This window comes from Halichoeres trimaculatus, unplaced genomic scaffold, assembly GCF_033239565.1.
Source record: "Halichoeres trimaculatus isolate MK-OKI-2021-1 unplaced genomic scaffold, fHalTri1.1 fHalTri1_scaffold_13, whole genome shotgun sequence".
NCBI lineage: Eukaryota > Metazoa > Chordata > Actinopteri > Labriformes > Labridae > Halichoeres > Halichoeres trimaculatus.
The window spans coordinates 33,210,645-33,228,791 of NW_027437191.1; the positions used below are offsets into that span (position 1 = coordinate 33,210,645).

Genomic DNA, 18,147 nt, shown 5'->3' on the forward strand with positions numbered 1-18,147 from the left:
TAAAGTTATGAAAGCTGTGTACATAATAAAAATGTGGTAACTGTGTACTGTTGGCTTTGGCTGTGGTGTTGAATCTTGATGTGATATTTTCTCATGGGGTTAAGGTTTGTGTGTGTGTGTGTGTGTGTGTGTGTGTGTGTGGGGGGGGGGGGTCTGCCCCTAGGACCTCAATTTAAAGTGTGGTGAGCTAACAGGGAGCAGCAGTGACCAGAAATGCAAGATGATGTCTTAGATTTTTATTCTCCAAACATTTGCAAAATTAAAAAATAAAATACACTTTTAAAAATTTTAACATGTATAAAATAAAATTAAAAAAATTATTTAAAAAAGACTGAAATAAAAAAAATTACAAAAAAATAAAAATAAAAAAAATGCAAAATTAAAAAAAAAATCAAACATAATGCAAAGGGTTAAAAACGAGATCTCAATAAATTGGAAAAAAGGAAAAAAATGAAATAAAAAATGCAAAGGTTAAAAAAAAACAAATTTTGCAAAGGTTTAAAAACAATATCTCAATAAATTGTAAAAATTAAAAAAAAAAAAGAAAAATTGAATTAATGCAAAGGTTTAAAAAAAATCCAAAATCTGCAAAGGATTGAAAAAAATGAGATTTCAAAATTTGCAAAAATAAAAAAAAAATGCAAAGGTTTTAAAATAAATCCAAAATTATGCAAAGGTTTAAAATTTGCAAAAAAAAAAAAAAAAAAAAAAAAAAAAGGAAATTTCAAGAAATGACAAAAATTTTGATTTTTTTTTTAAGCTTGATGTGATATTTCTCATGAGGTTAAGGATTCTTGAAACCCCCTGCTGTGGAGGCAGGGGGGTTAATGTGGAGTTTGCCCCTAGGCCCTCCATTTCATAAATCAGGCCGTGGATGTGACAGGTTATTTTTAGCGCAGTTAAACTCCAGGTGCCTTTCCTCACAGGTGTTTCTAGGGGAGCTGTGTGTGAGACTCTTCCTGTAACACATTAAGCAGCTCCCCCCCTGTGTTTACCGTACGAACAGCCCATACACATGAGTTTCTTTCTCACCCCTCCCTGAAAAAAGTGCCACATGACCTGTCAAATAGGAAGTGGAGAGCTAGCGAGGAGCAGCAGCGACCAGAAACGCAAGACGAGAGGAAGCGGTGAAACCTCCTGATTCGTACTCTCGACGTGGACTGAGAAGATTCCCATTTGGAGCAAACAGAGCAGGAACAACGTTGGCAGCAGTCATGTTTTTTAAGGTGGTGTTTCTCGCTGTGGTTGTGGCTCTCATCGGGGCTCCAGCCGCGACGGACGCAGGTAAGTTTGCGACCTCTCAGTGTTTAGCTAGCGGCTAGCGAGCGCCTCCTTAGCTCGGTCAAGACATCAGTTAGCTGATGTTATCTCCATGAGTCTGCGTCTTTTTAAGTCCCTGCGTTATCTCCTGTACCCCCCTCCCGTTAGTTTGACACCTGTCACTCATTATTATCTTTATTTAGCTCAAACATTACCCTTTTTTGTCCACTTGGCAGCTTTATGTCCACGCTGGCCAGAGGCTCTCAAGTTGTCAGGATTTTGCTAACTTTAGCTTTAGCTAGCTAGTGAGATGTGCTGACTTTTAAACAGAAGCAGTGTTGTATTTGTCTTATGATGTTTACATTGAGAGGGCACTGAGAAAGGAGGAACAAGGCTGGTGCCACCCTGGTTTTAAGATCCAGTCGATCAGGTACCAACAGAGACCAGATCAGCCTGTTATGTAACATCCTTACATTACATTACCCTCTGCATTAAGTCACATTAAAAACACTTATATAGCCAAACATACGGAAGCGTATTGCATTCACTTGAAGAAAAAAAAATCTCAGGTTTTTTAGAGTAATTTATTCTTCGGTTTGTGTTTTTGAGGTAATTAATTTTGTTTTTCTGATTAATATTTTTCTATTGGTTTGATTTTTGTTATAACTATTTCTGTTTTTATGAGAATTTTTTTGTGGTAACTATTTTTTTTTCTGATTAATATATTTTTTATTGGTTTGTTTTTTGTTAAAATTATTTCTGTTTTTATGAGAATTTTTTGTGGTAACTAATTTTGTTTTTCTGATTAATATATTTTTTTATTGGTTTGATTTTTGTTAAAATTATTTCTGTTTTTATGAGAATTTTTTGTGGTAACTAATTTTGTTTTTCTGATTAATATATTTTTTTATTGGTTTGATTTTTGTTAAAATTATTTCTGTTTTTATGAGAATTTTTTTGTGGTAACTAATTTTGTTTTTCTGCTTAATATATTTTTTTATTGGTTTGATTTTTGTTAAAATGATTTCTGTTTTTATGAGCATTTTTTTTCTGTTTTCAGATTATTTTTTTCTGTTTTTGGGAGTAATTTTTTCCTGAATTATCAAGATACTTAGAAATCCTGTGAGAACTTCCAACCTTCTGTTTTTCATGCTAATTTTTTCCTCCTGTTTTTAGGAGTATTTTTTTTTCCTGAAGTATGGAGCTACTTTGAAATCCCGCGAGAACGTCCAACCTGCAGATGACTCCTGTGGATGTGTGGTGGCTCCTGTGTCCCGCACGGATCAGAGATCCTGTTCGGCACATATATGCCTTATCCTTAACTGTCTACCGGCTTTCCAATGTAGAAGCAATGCATTTTTTTAATGCCACATCTTCGTCTATTCCTTAAGTATTACATTGAACCATAGGCTTATATAAAATATAAGGATAAAGTAGAAAACATAACAAGGGTATCATACCCTGTGTGTGGCTAATACCTAACCTTTATTGACCCGGTACGGACCGGTAGACAGTTAAGGATAAGGCATATATGTGCTGAACAGGATCTCTGATCCGTGCGGGACACAGGAGCCACCACACATCCACGGGAGTCGTCTGCAGGTTGGAGGTTCTCACAGGATTTCAAAGTAGCTCGATACTTCATGAAAAAATTACTCCCAAAAACAGGAAAAAATAATCTGAAAACAGAGATAAAAAATTACTCATAAAAACAGAAATAATTATAACAAAAAATAAGCCAATAAAAAAATATTAATCAGAAAAACAAAATTAATTACCACAAAAAATTACTCACAAAAACAGAAATAAATATAACAAAAACAAACCAATACAATAATTATAACAGAAAACAAACCAATAAAAAAATATTATATTAATATAAATATTAATATAAATAAAAAACAAAATTAATTACCACAATAATCAAACAGAAGAATAAATTACTCTGAAAAACCTGTTTTTGTTTTTTTCCAAGTGAATGCAATTTGCTTCTGTACAAACATGCTGTTTTTGTTAATACTTTGAGACTTCATGTTAAAAAATAAGAAGTTGGATCATTTTTTAACAAGACTCTGACTAACTCTGATTCTGATTTCTTTGCAGATGAATGTCCCAGCCTGTCATGTGATAAATGTGAAACCATAACCGACTGCCAGTGGGCTGTCTGCCAGCAATGTGAGTATCTGTCTTTATCGTGTTTGTGTGTGTGTGTGTGTGTGTGTGTGTGTGTGTGTGTCAGGTGAAGGGGCGAGGGGCCACAGGTTGGTCTTTGTCTGTCTCAAATTGTGCAGACAGCTGGATTGATTGGACACATGATTCCTGGATATGGAGGGAATGCATGGCACCGAGTGCTGACTATTACATGATGTCATTGCAATGTCACCCGAGCTGGATCATAACACGTCAGGGCGTACTCGCCAACACTGTTGATGTGGCGAGGCTGAATCAGAGGTAAATAACCCCCCCCCCCCCACACACACACACATGAGTCCATTTGGCTGCAGCTGTGGTAAATTTACTGCCGAGCAATATCTGAAAATGTGGATGTTTGGCTTTTATCGTCGCTTTTATTTCTGCATCAGTTTCCTAATTCCATTATGCTAATAGAAAAATACTCGCGACAGATCTCTCCAAATTCTGCAGCACAGAAGGGGATGTGGAGAAATTTGCTGTGGCGGTAAATTTTGTTGCAAGTCATAAAGAGTTGCCATAGCAAAAAAAAAAAGCAGCACAACTGATCGCTTTGTGGAGCTAACGACTGATTTTCAGTCACTGTGTTCCTCATTGATTTCCTGAAATTAGGTTACGTGTTCTGCGGTCGCAGCAGTTGAATTTCTCAAATGTGAATAAAAGTCGTCACAGCCTGTGTTTTTGAAAAAGCAGAAATAGCTCTAACTTTGTGGCTTTTAAAAAACAATTCTCATGAGTATTTTGACCAAACAGCCCTGGAGGGCCTTCCTCCAACGCTGGCCTGAGTTCATTCAGCGTGTTTACTCTCTGCTGCCTGTGAATAAGAGGAACAGGAGAGGAAGCGAGGGAATGTGTGGCAGGAAGCCCGCAATATCCTCACACGGGGGAACAGAAGGAAGGAGGGGATAACGGCACGAGTTAGAGGAGCGATCAGAAGCTGCGTCTTGTTGTTCTCAGGGTTTGTGCCTCAGGTGAAGCTGTACCTGAATTTCATTGTGTGGAAGGAGTTGACAGTTTCACTTCTGAAAAGCTTTGATTCTTTCGAGGAAAGGCTGGTGTGAGATTTGCTGACCTCGGGCCGTCGTGTTTCATATGTAAAGCAGGAAGATAAAGGCACTGAGGGATGGATTAAGTGGTTGAACAGGACAGGTGAGATGACAATTGAATGCGTCTCTTCAGAGCCAAAGGAGACGGGAGGAGTCCTTTGGGAGTTACAGGAACTGGTTTATAATTACACGGTGCGCTCACATGGAAGTGACCCAAAAATCACACACAAACTAAACGATGAACGGCCGATCTGATGATTCACTTTAAAGCTGCAACAAGTCATTTCTCCTCAGGGAATAAAAGATAATTGTGTATGTTACCTTGAGATTTTAACAGGAATAGGAACAGATAAGACTTTATTGATACCACTTAGAGGTTTTGTGTAATGATTTTACATCCTGATATTTAAAAAAAATCATATTTCTTCCAAATTTGAATCCTTCATTTTAGTCTTTGTTTACAAGCTGAGTTGGAAAAAATTGAGATGTCAGATTCTCTGAATAAATCTTAAAAACGGACTCATATGCGATTAGGGATGGGTACCTTCACGTTTGAAACGATACGGTACTTAACGGTAACAATTTTGGATACTTTTTGAGTTTATATGGTAAAAAATATGAATTTTTTAAATAATAAAATCACTTTTTTTTCAATTTAACATATTAATTCTTCAATATATAACCTTGGAATGCTGTGTTCATGTCCAGCATGGAAAATCGCCTACAGTCACAAAGATGCGTTTAGGTACCTAAACATGGCACCTTTTGGTTTTATGGGTACCTAGTACCCGGTACTTTTGACAGAATCGGTCGGTACCAAAAAAAGTACCTAATTCGGTACCCATCCCTACTTGTGATGTGCATATTTTGGGAGATTATGGCTCCTGATATAGTCTGCTATCATCATCATTATTCAACTTTTTCACTCGGTCTGGTTTTAAAAAGAAAACTAAAACTTGCAAAAACCTGAAATATAAAAAACACAATTTAAACGAAATTGGCACCCCTTAAAATCGTAAAAGAATCGAATCAGGAGAAAAGCGTGTCGTCCCAGCCTGACTAATTCAGAACCCATTCCTAACACAGACCCAAAAGTCACACACAATCAAAACGATAAACCGTCGATCTTATGATATATTGTAAAGCTACAACAAGTAATTTCTCCTGGGGACATAAAAGATTTTAAATTGTCTAACCACAGCTAACCACCTAACATCTCTTCTCTAACCCGGAGGAAATACCTGACAGATCAGTCCAAAGAGAAAATCAGGGATGTTTGATAACACTTTTTTTCAGACTGATACCAGTACGACGACTCGTCGATACCACTAGTACTTTTTAGGGCTGGGACGATACGCTGTTCTCGCAATTCTTTCATAATTTTTGGGGTGCCAGTTCAATGTCAATTGCTATTCTTCAATGTTTACGATTTTTAGTTTGCTTTTTTAACACCAGACCATGGTAGAAAGTAGATCGATCGATCGATGCCGATTTCCTTAATTTTAGGGTATTGGTGATTGGCCCATCATGACATATGAAACTGATCTTATAAACCTCCAGGAAGGTCTGACAGCCAGCCAATGTTGCCTTTTGCTCTGAGACCTAAAACTCAGGACACTTTATTGGTTGTTAAAGTTTCACAGGTATTGTTCAATGATTTTCAATGAAATAAGATTGGAGCATTGAAGGAGTATGCTGTCAGTTATAAAAAAATAAAAATTGGTATTGGTTTTCAGTCAGAGTGAAACATTTCGCCCTCTGCTGGAGAAAAGTGGGAACTTTTTTTCCAATCCAGTTTATAAACAAAGACTAAAATAAAGAATTTTACAAACAACAAACAATTTTTTGGCAAAGAATCCTGATTTTGATATTGTCAAACAAAAAATCATGATATAGCTGTTTTTGACTTTTTCTCCTACTCCTAGAACTTTTGATACATAAAGTTTCAATTAGCAGTGAGGGGTCATTTTTAACAAAAACAGCACAGTCACTCTGACATTAACGGGCTGTTTTCAGGTTTCAAGATGAAATGCAAAAGTATTGTTGTGTTTCGACCGCTCGTTTACACAGAAACAACGTTTTAATCTGCTCTTAGCTTTCACCAATACACCAGATGATCTACTAAAAACTGCTTCTGGACAAGACAGTTATAGTGCCACCTACAGGCCTGGCATGCTAACTACAGCATTTTCAGTCCCTCAGCGTTTCCATGACAACGCAGATTTTTTTCAACAAGGCAAGTTTATTTATTTAGCACATTTCAGCAAGACAATTCAAAATACATTACAGAGAAAAAAACAGCAAATTTTAATTTAAAAGCAGATAAACAATAATGATTCAGTAACACAAAATAAATCGCAAACAAAAAAAGAAGGTTAAAACAAATGAATAAAAAAAGCACAAATGTCGCAGTGTGTTGTGCGGTTAAAAAAGACTTTAAAATAATTTGTTAAAATACGCCAATAAAAGGCAGCTGTTAAGATATTTTAGTGTTTTCAGATGAAATAAAACACAAACAACTCTCTGAGTTTAGGATTTGCTTAGAATGAATAAACAAAAGTAAAAAGTGGTGTCAAACTGCAGCAATGTAGCGCCAACTACTGGCGAGGAGGACTTACTGCATGTATATTTTTTTTGTCTGGAGTTATAAAGCTAGTATCAGCCCATCCCTGGAGAAAATGAGAGTTTGCTGAGGCCTTAAAGGATCTGACTCTGTTTGTTTTCCCACTTAATCATCTGATGTTGACTGTGATGAAGTTAAGCAGCCGTAGCGCTACATGGTTACAGCTTTTTCAAGGGCGTTCATCAGTTTACATGTTTGGTCTTGATTTTCTCACATTGTGTCCTCATTCAGGATCATGTGACCCACCCCAGCCCACTAAACAGGATACATAAAGCCTCCCACAAGCTCAAGGATAAACCACCTCTCTGATATGAAAGCAAAAACCAGAAAGGTCAGCTCCGGCCGGTCGCAGAGCGTAACCACACCGCTGCAGCGAGCCGCCGCCGCCTACCGCTGTGTCATTACCAGATTTATCTCTGGTTTGGGGAGTTAGCGTAAACAAGGCTCTGGGTTCAGGAGCAAAAACTTACACGTGTGCACACAAGCCGCGCAGTCCGTAGTCTCAGGGTTAGATGTCGACCGTCGAGGCGTCCTCTCACACCGTCGTCTCAGAGGAAGCAGTGTCCACACCTCGTGGTGGTGATGATGTCACTTTTTTGAATCAGGGTGAGAGCCCGGCCTGGCTTTCACAGCTGCCTGTGAGATAACATCTCCCCGACCTGCAGGAGAGTGAAAGAAAAGACCCCCCTCCCCTCCCACGTGGTCTAACCTAGAAAGATCAGGTTGCAGATTGAACAAAGAGTGTGAGAAATAACCAACTCTTTCCAAACGACTCGATCTGAAAAGCCACAAAAAGACAGTTGGAGAGGCGATGAGTCATCAACTTTACAGCTTTATTAAGTTTCACTCTTAGTTTTGAAACATTAGGCGATTCATTTGTTTCTTATTATCACTTGTATTATCTCAGGAAAGTTTTTTTTGACCCCATTTGTAGAAACTCAAAAGAAGCTTCCAACAATCTGCAGCTGAAACTTGGTGTTGCTGTAATTTATGATCAGCCATCTGGAGGAAGTCGCCGGGTTCGATGGCTGTGGATTATTGTTTAACGAGCAGGGATGTGTTTACAGCACCAGGTGCGCGGCACGGCGTGTACGCAGCTTCCTTTATGATGTTCCTGTACGTAAAGATGATGATACCTTCGTATGCTCCTAGAAACGCAGAAGAGGGTGATTTTTATCACCACAATGAGGTCGAAGGTTTCCAACGGCTTCTCTTGTCCTTATGTTGAACTCCAACTGAAACCTGTGGGAAAAGTTTCCTCTTCTGCATTTAGTGTACATATTAGTTTCAGGTTCTGTAAAATGAAATTGCTGAGAGGGCTGAGACGTGTTATTCAGAATATCAGTATACTGTTGGTGAATCTATGTCCTCAAGTTGAAGCATTGTTCGGTGCTTATATTATCAGACATGTTGTTTTTTTAAGGCCGTACCTTGTCTGAAAGTGGTCAAAAGAATCGTCAAATTTCCAATCTGCAGATAAATAAACTTTGTGGTAAATCTTTATCTTTTAAGCCAGAGATCTGCAGCCTTTGCTTTCATAAGAGCCATTTCTCCTCAGCTCACCTGGATTAAAGTCATTCAAGAGCCAAACAAACTACTTTATCTTTACAATAGACACAAAAAAGTGTTTAATATTCGAAACATACTGAAAATCAAGTGAATAATTATCTGAACTAGAAGATCTTTTGTGTTCATTGATTTGTACAGGTGATGTCTTATTTTTCTTTAATTTAAATAAATTTGCCAATATCTAAAAAAAAATCACTAAAGTAAATACAATTGAAAAATTGCTACGTCATAGATTTGCAAAATTTTATGGGATTTCAATACGTCGCAAAATTTGTATAAATTTTGAAATTTCATAAAAAATTCAGGAAAAAAAAAAGAAAAGTGCAAAAATTTTAAATTTTAAATTTTTAAAAATTGCATAAAAAATGAAAATTTGATTAGAAAAATTGAATGAATACAATAAAAAACATTTAATGTCATAAATTAAATAAATATTAAGAAATTTCAATAAATTGCAAAAATTTTGAAATTTCACGAGAAAATTTCTGAAAAAAAAAAACCAGAAAGATCAATGTACAAAATCTTGCAAAAGTTCCTAATTTTGAAATTTCAAAAAATTCCAAAAAAAAGTGGTTAAAAAAATTTGCTTTGTTTTTAAAAAATTCTAAAAATGTTAAAAAAATGCCTTGTTTTTAAAAAAAAAACATAGAAATATCTTCAACTATTTCGATTTTATCTAAGATGTTGTAAAAAAATTGAAATTCAAAAAATTGTAACAATTTAAAAAAAAAATGCAAATATAAAAAAAAAAAATCAAAGCCTTTTTGCAAGAGATCATGCACATTTAGTTCTAACAAAATGTTAACGCATGATTTTGTTTTGTGTCTGTGTCTTTAATCATCGATACCCTCTGTGAGAAAAATAAATTAAGAAATTACACTTTGACTTTAGCCAAACCCAGATCGTACTATTAACATACATATAAACAGCTTAGTCAGACCAAGATCAGACTAAGTATAGCTCATTGACACACATAGATAATGCGTTTGCTATCAGACAGCTGTTGTATTCAGCAGGACTCGGAACAGAAGCACCATGTAGAGAAAACTAAGATACCAAACTGACAGTACAATTTAACAATTGTTTATCTGTGCATGTTCATTTCAGTTACGGGTTTCAGAATGATACAAATATTTACAGGATACAGAGTTGACAGTGAGATAATCATGCATTAACTGAATCAAGGTAGAAAGTTTAATCAGTCACTTTTTGGTTTCTCGTTTGTCCATCTATGAACAAACCAATCTGTCAAACTGCCACCTTCTTGTTTTATTAAGTCCTTTTCTGTACAGTCAGTATCAGAACAATAAAACTTTAGGTAGCAGCAGCGTCTCTGTGCTAAAGCCTGAAACACAATGTGTTAATGGTGCAGCGTGAACAGCAGCAGTAACTCGCTGTGGAAAGAATCTATAGTCACAAGACGCTCTCAGTCCTGACTCATGGTTTCTCACATGAGATCCTCACATCAGATTTCCTCCATCGAAAAATCCTTCACAAGTTATTGGAAAATGGTGTGTTGGTGGTTTAAACGTCAAGGCGTTTACTCTTTAAGTCCTTGAACTGTTTTTCCTTTGGGTAAATGATAAATGAAATAAATGTTTCATCTGTATCCTGACTTCTTGTTAAATATTTGGGACAGATGGGACGGGACGTCACGGAAGGTCAAAGTCTCTTTCTGTCCGGGTTAATGAGTAATCTGAGGTTTACAATAACAGAAAACACACAAACGATCAAACTGTGAGTCAGCAGGCAGAAAAACCCTGAACCATAAAGACAAAATTATTCATGATACTGGAACATCACGTCATAACAGTTAAAAAAAATATATTAAAAAAATTAAACAATAAAATAAAAAATACAGAAGAAGAAAAAAAAAGGGATTTCTTTTCTTTTCTTTTCTTTTTTTTGTTTTTTACAAAAGGCATAACAACATAACTCCGGCAGCACCGCACTGCTTCAACAGTCAAACAACAGCAAAGGTTTCCTCCTTATGTACACATAAACCACTCATCACCATGTTCAACCTTAAATATATCAACACTTGCACCATGAAACAAACACAGTCATTATGTGCTACACAATCTATTTTTCTGTTTCTTTTTTTAAATGCTGTGTCATTATATCACTTTATAATGCATCTTAGATTCTTTTTTTCCATGTTTTTTGTTAACACATCTGGTAACACATTTAATCAAATTTAAACAAAATGTCTGAATTATTTCAAATGAGAATTTGTCTTTATGGGATAAATATATCTCAATAAGCAAATCAAACAATAATAAAACAATATATATAACAAAGAAAAATAAATATACATATAAATAAGAATAAATGAAAAAATAATAAAAATAGTAATAAAATAGTAATAAAATAAAGGCAATTTAAAAACTTGACAATTTGTCTTTATGGGATAAATATGTCTGGATAAGCAAATCAAACAGAAACAAACAAAAAAAACAACAAAAAAGAAAAAATAATAGATAAATATTTATAAGAATAAATGAAAAAATAATAAAAAAAAGTGATAAAATAGTAATAAAATAAAAGCAATTTAAGAACTTAATTTGTCTTTATGGGATGAATATGTCTCAATAAGAAAAATAAACAGAAACAAACAAAAAAATAATAACAAAAAAGAAAAAGAAAAAATAATAGATACATAAATAAGAATAAATGAAAAAAATAATAAAAATAGTTATCAAAATAAAATCAATTTAAAAAAAATAAAAATTGATTTTTTTACAGATTTTTTTTTGTTTTGTTTGTTTGTTTGTTTTTTACCAATATTGATACCTGTCAATATCAGTTATTGGCCATAGCAACAATATTAATATCAGATATTGGTATCTGCCAACATTTTCCTATAGGTGTATCCCTATGAAAATATATATGTATATCTTTACAGACAGGTTTTTTATATATAATTATTTATTTATTTTTTATTATTTTTAAATAAATTGAAGAACAGTTCCTAAAGTACAGTTATGACAATAATCACAAGAACACTCATAATATTAAAAATGAAACCTAGAATAACAATTCATGAATTAATTAAAAACACATCTTAAATGTGTTGTTGGCTAAACTAAATATTTATTAAAGACTGTAGTGTATTGACATGTTATCCACAAGTGGTTGTTTTTTCAAATGGGAAAAAAAAGAATCCCACAATATAAGCAATAAATATCTGTCATTAAAAAACAACATGTAAACTGAAATCTGCTGATGTTTCCTCTGTAAGTGAAATATCAAATGAGGGCGATTTGCTTGAAGTTGGATATTTGAGCCTTGTTTAAATGTTCTTATAACACCCTGCACTTTGCTGACTGTAAAAAAAAAAGTGCAGACTCCACAGGTTTCAGACGTGTTGGTCATTAAGTTATCAAGTGTCGTGGTGGGGCAGCAGGATGGAAAGAGCAGCCAACCTGCAGGATGTGGATCTGTGTGAACGGAGCTCCAGGCTTCCTGTGGAGGGGAGAAGATAAACCGACTCTGCGTGTCGTGGCTGTTTTTATTTAATGTTTGTGAAGCGTTCAGTCGTAAAGTGAAGAAAACAAACTCAGCACTGACGCTGGATGTGTCAGAGTTTGATTAATCCACATGTAGCGTGACTCTGACGTTTATTCTGTTTTCATTTTGTGTCTTTCAGCGTCTCCCAGCTGCCACAACATGACTCTCGTGACTGCAAATGAAACCTGCATCAACGCGACCTGCACAGGTAAGTCAAACTGCAAAGTGGTCGTAAACGTGTTGAATGTTAACATTTTCTTTTTAGCTTTAAGTGGACTTTATTTCTCCTCACGCTAAGGTTTAAACTCTGCAGTTTCTCTTTGGGTGTCAGTAAGCTCTAACTAAGCCTTTGGTTAAATATCAAGCTTCAGCGTTTGGGGTTTTTGCTTTTGTTCGTCCTCTTCGTCTGCGTCCAAACACACTAACCGGCTTCATCAGAGGGAGCTCTGTTGTTCATGACCTTGTTGTTTGGGTGGTGTCTTGCTTTTTACCCTGTCTTGGTGTTGGTTCCCTGTCCAGCTCCTGTTTCTACCGTAGCCCCGTCTCCAAGTGCCACTGGGAGTCCTGCTCCTCCTACCCCTACTGTTCCCGTTACTGCCCCTTCTACCCCTGTTGTCACCACCCCTGGCTCTAACAGCAGCGTCACCACAGGTAACGGTCTATGAAACGCTCTGCTGCGCCCTGCTCTGCTCTGTCCATCACTTCATGAGGCTCACTTTACCTGTGATTGATTTATTCTGAAAGACAGAGAAACTAAAAGCTTTACCACTGTACGGTGACAGGCAGAGGAGGGGGGCTGAGGCAGACACAGACACTGACACACATGTAAAGAGGCCCGGAGGAGACGATAGAGCAGGATTATTCCTGTAAAAGTTGACATTTTTTTAGGAAGACCCTACCTTTAAATACCTCTAGGTTGTCATAACGGAAATAGCTCGGTGGGTGATTAGCATAGAAAAGGTGTTTTCACCCGAGCCCAAAAAACCATCATCTAGTTCAGGGGTCTGCCACCTTTACTTTTTCAGGAGCCATTTTTACTCAGCTCACCTGGATTAAAGTCATTCAGGAGCCACAAAATCTACTTTATCTTCACATTAAAGACAAAAGTGGATAAATTTCTATACATAGTTAAAATCTGGTGAAAACTGATCTAAACTAGAAGTTTTTTGAATTTATAAAATTATACTTGTAATTTCTGAATATTTTATTCTTAATAAATTTGCAAAAATATCAAAAAAAATTGCAAGACTTTTGGAACTTAAAAAATGCAAGAATTGTGAGAAATCCAAATTTGCAAAAAAAATAAATAGATAATGGAATTTCAAAAATTGGAAAAAAATACAATTTCTTATAAATTTGAAATTTAAAAATTACAAAAATTTAGAAAATGTTTGAAATTTTAAAAAATTGCAAAAATTTGTCAAATTAAAAAAAAACTATATAAAAATGATATTTTATCAGGTTGCAAAAGTTGAAAATATTGTGAAAGAATACTTGGATTTAATAAAATAAATTTATATTCAATTCATTGACATTCAAAGAAAAATTGCAAAACTTTTGGAACTTAAATGGCAAAAATTTCTAAAATAACCAAATTGCAAAAAAATTTTTTTTTTTGAAATTTGCAAAATAATGCAGAAATTGATTTTTTTTTAAATAATACTTGAATTTGATAACATAAATTGATAACTAGCTTTATTTGCTAATGTCATCCCATATATCCAGCATGTGTATCAAGTAGGCACGTTGTCAGTTGAATGAATCCATCCTCACAGAATTGAAATCAGTATTTTCTTCCAGATTAGTCTTTTTGTAGATGTAGTTATCTTCCCAGGGCTGTAAAACTTGAGGTTAGCCACAGGTGCATGGAAAGTTGGTGGATGTTGATGTTGTAGGAGGTGGGAGAAGCTAGCCATGATTACGGTTTACAGACTTTTTCTGAGAATATCATTAGCTATGCTATCAGCAGATAAACCTGTTTTTTATTCTTCTGAAAAAGTAGCAACCTGAGGGATGTAACTAACCACCAGATATAGACTGATAACTGCCCAGGCCGATTATTGGCGCCGATATTTGGCAGTTTGAAGCATATTGGCATCTGTCTTTTTTTTTTATTGACGGCCGTTAAGAAATCAATATAAAACTGTGTTTTCTTCTTTTTCTGATTGGTTACATGCAGAGATATGTTTTGGAAACTTAATTTACTAGGGGCAAAAAATGTTGTTGTTTTTTTTTAGTTCAAATTCCTCATTTCGGTCTTTGTTTATTAACTGGATTGGAAAAAAGTTCCCACTTTTCTCCAGCAGAGGGCGAAATGTTTCTCTCTGACTCATCATTTAATTTGGTGGCAAGTTTTGACTCCAGTATTTTCACTTTTACTATAAATGAATATCGGCCCCAAATATCGGATATCGACCTCCTTGATTGGTGATTATCGATATCGATATCAAACATATTGGTCTGTTATCACCAGCATCTTTGAATAAAACGAGTTGTTCACTGTGTGTGTGCTGTGCTAACAAACTGTCGTCTCCTTTTAGACAACTCAACCGTCACCACCGTCGCTCCAACGACTCACAGCGGCAACACCTCCATCCCTACAACTTCAGCTCCGTCAAGTACGTGGTTCACGCTGTGATGAATCTTCAGTTTGTGAAGCAGATAGACTCGATTAAAACGATTATTTCCTTTGTCTTTTCTCTCAGATGGAACAGTCACAGTCACCACACCCATCGCGCCCACTCCTGCGCCTCACAAGAACACCTTCGACGCCGCCAGCTTCATCGGCGGCATAGTCCTGGTCCTGGGTCTGCAGGCCGTCATCTTCTTCCTCTACAAGTTCTGCAAGTCCAAGGACCGCAACTACCACACCCTCTGAAGCAGCCGCTCGCGTCGTTGATTCACATCGCCTCCACCTTTCACCAACAACTAGACCGAACCCTCCGAGGAAGCGCTCCCTCAGTCACCACGTCAGACTCAAACAGTGTTTCCAAATCTGTCCCAATCTGTAACGTTTGTAGAAAGATTAATCACAAGCTCGTACAGCGGAGCTCAGATGATGTGGCGTTTCAAGCCTTGAGCGTATGGATTACATCATCTGACAGCTACTCCCACCTCCATCACGCCGTTAGTCATCGATTCAGTGAGGGAGCCGTGTTATTTACAGCCCCTCTCCTGACGATCACTCCATCAAACACTCACTGGAGAGATGAATAATTAGCCGTGCATTTAAAGCAGCTTTCCTGTTGACGCTCTGGGGCGGCGCAGCTGCAAACTGGAAGCGTTTTAGCTTTTTTTTTTTTTTTTGTTGATTTGAAAACACTGTTTGAGTTTGTGGCTATTTTTAAACACGACGACTGCGATGATTCAGTTTTGCTTTTGGCAGGTTTCCTCTCCCTCTGTGTGTTCATACCATGTGTGTGTGTTAATCGATGATGTAAAAAAAAAAAAAAAGAGGTGGGGTGATTTAAGAGGGAGTAAAAGCAACACCCAATCATCGGATGTCAAAACGGAAAAACAAAACAAGCAATCCCTTTGATTTGATTTAGGGTGGTGCTGTGGAGCGACGCACTTTTCCTGGAGGAAATCTTTGACCCGAAGCTAGTTGTGAAAATTATTTGAGAAAACAGCTGCAAGAAAAGCGGCTGATCGCAATAAATCATCGTACAACTCCACCTCCCGTCCTCTTCCCTCCCCGATCATTAACTCTGATCCTCGAACACGCGGGTCGCTGACGTTCACCGGCCCCCGTCGTCAGAACAGTGAAAGATTGTAGAGTATCTCAGAAATATGAATAATTAGATTTTAATATTGTACGATAAAGAGAAGAGGGGTTAAATGAAACAGCATGCACCTTCTGGATGTGGGCAGTGATAGCAGTGAAGTGCCTTTAATGATCAGTATAAAGAGAAAGACGCTCGAGGATGAGTCTGTATTTTTTATTTCCCTGGTTGAGGCCCGAGTGGTGTCCGTCGTTTATGTTTCTGGGACAGAAACGGTATCGCTGTGCTGATATTTGTGAGAGATGTAGAGTCCCAGCTGGACTGAAGAGCCTTTTATTGTTGAAGAAGAGATGAAGTCACTCGAAGGCCTCCGTCAGTCTGAAGGTGGAGGATTACAGTCAGTATGTGAAGGTCTTCAAACTGCTGATCATGAGAAATGAATAATCGATGATTTCTCCCTCGGTTTGACCCGCTGATGCTCCCAAAGACGTCACCTCTGGGTTGTGATTTAGAAAGACTTGAACGATGAGCAGGGGGTGTTGAAGCGTTGAAGTCAAAGTGTTGCATTGTGGGTTTTGATTTAACAAGCGTTGCGTTCTGTTTCTAACCAGAGAATCGTGATCGAACTGCAACGACTTAGCGGCTGCGCTCGAGCTAATTTCTGCTTAGCTCAGGTCTCTTATTAGCTCGCTGCTAACTGTTCTCCTGTAAATAGCCACGTCCTGTTTTTGTTCATCTTCGGTTTCGACTTGAGGAACGGCTACATGAAGGAGTGTTTATGAAGACGTTTTGCTCATAGCGGCTTGTTGGTTTAAACAAATGTTTCGTCTCTTTCTTTGAGCTGCGTACGGAAGACGATTAGGGCCACTGAAAAAAAAATATATCCAATTTTTTTTTCATTAATTTTTGTTTTCCTGAGAGAAAAATCAGAATTCTGACTTCAATCAACTTAATCAATTTAAAGAGTCAGAATTCAGACTTTAATCTCAGAATTCTAAAAACTAGAGAAAATCCAGAATTCTGGAATTAAATTGAAAATTCCGACTTTTTTTCCCAGAATTCTGAGAATGAGGTCGGAATTCCGGAACAATCTCTGAATTCTAAGAAAAGGATTAAGAAAGGTCAAAATTCTAAGATTTCGGTCCAAATTCTAATTTTTTTTTCAAGTCAACATTTTGAGATCAATCTCAGAGATCCATCTTAGAATTTATTTTTAAAAAAAAATCAAAATTTTGAGATAAGTCTGAATTATGAGATTAATCTCAGAATTCTGAGAAAAAAAAATAAGAAAAAAATTAGAATTCTGAGATTAAAGTTTGAACTTTTACTTTAATCCCAGAATTTTGATTTAAATCTATGAATTCTGAGATTTATGTCAGAATTTTGATATTAAAGTGAGATTAAAGTCAGACTTCTGAGATGAATGATGAATATTAATGATTCTGAGATAAAGGGTAGATTATGGAGATGTTGAGGGGAGAAAAAAAGGCAGAACATTTTTGAGAAAAAAAAGAAAAAAATCAAAATTATGTGATTAAGGTCTGAATTATGAGATTAGTCTCAGAATTGTGAGAAAAAAAAATAAGAAAAAATTAGAAATCTGAGATAAAAGTCATTTTTCTGAGATTAAAGTTTGAATTTTGACTTTAATCTCAGAATTTTGATATTTAAATCAGATTTTTGATATTAAAGGCTGAGGTTTAAGTCAGAATTCTAAAATTATGGTTGAAGATTATTGATTCTGAGATTAAGCGCAGATTATGGGGGGGTTAAGTAGAGAAAACAGCAGAAAAGTCCTGAGATAAATAAAGGAAAAAGGCAAAATTCTGAGCTTGAGGTCTGAATTCTGAGATTAATCTGAGAATTTGAAATTTGTTTCAAGTCTGGGATTAATTTCAGAATTCAGACCTTAATCTAAGAATTTTTACTTTTCCTTTTTTTCAGAATTTTTCTGCCTTTTTTCTCAATTTAAAGAGAGAGAAAAGATTTAGAAAAAAGTTAAAATCTTTAGATTAAGGTCTGAATTTTAAGGAAAAAAAGTAAGAAAAAAATCAGAATTCTGAAATTAAAGTTGAAATTTTAATCTCAGAATTTTAACATCTATCTCAGAATCCTAAGATTTAAGTCAGAATTCTGAGATTAAAGTCTGACATTAAAGACAAATTTCTGAGATTAAGTAGAGAAAACAAAATCAGAAAAAGTCAAAACTCTGTCTTTCCCAGAAACA

At 35.9% G+C, this 18,147-nt stretch overlaps 1 protein-coding gene across 2 annotated transcripts; it reads left to right on the forward strand.

The window, feature by feature from the left end:
• Positions 1-948: 948 nt before the first annotated feature.
• cd164 (CD164 molecule, sialomucin) lies at positions 949-17,114 on the forward strand. Of its 2 annotated transcripts, XM_074685949.1 has the most exons (6): positions 962-1,284; positions 3,364-3,435; positions 12,338-12,406; positions 12,718-12,849; positions 14,739-14,816; positions 14,904-17,114. In XM_074685949.1, the coding sequence occupies exons 1-6, from the start codon at positions 1,215-1,217 to the stop codon at positions 15,074-15,076; spliced, it is 594 nt and encodes a 197-aa protein (XP_074542050.1). In that variant the 5' UTR covers positions 962-1,214; the 3' UTR covers positions 15,077-17,114. The 2 variants fall into 2 exon arrangements, with proteins under 2 accessions (XP_074542051.1, XP_074542050.1); XM_074685950.1 differs by lacking the exon at positions 12,718-12,849 and having other exon boundaries at positions 949-1,284.
• Positions 17,115-18,147: the final 1,033 nt, after the last annotated feature.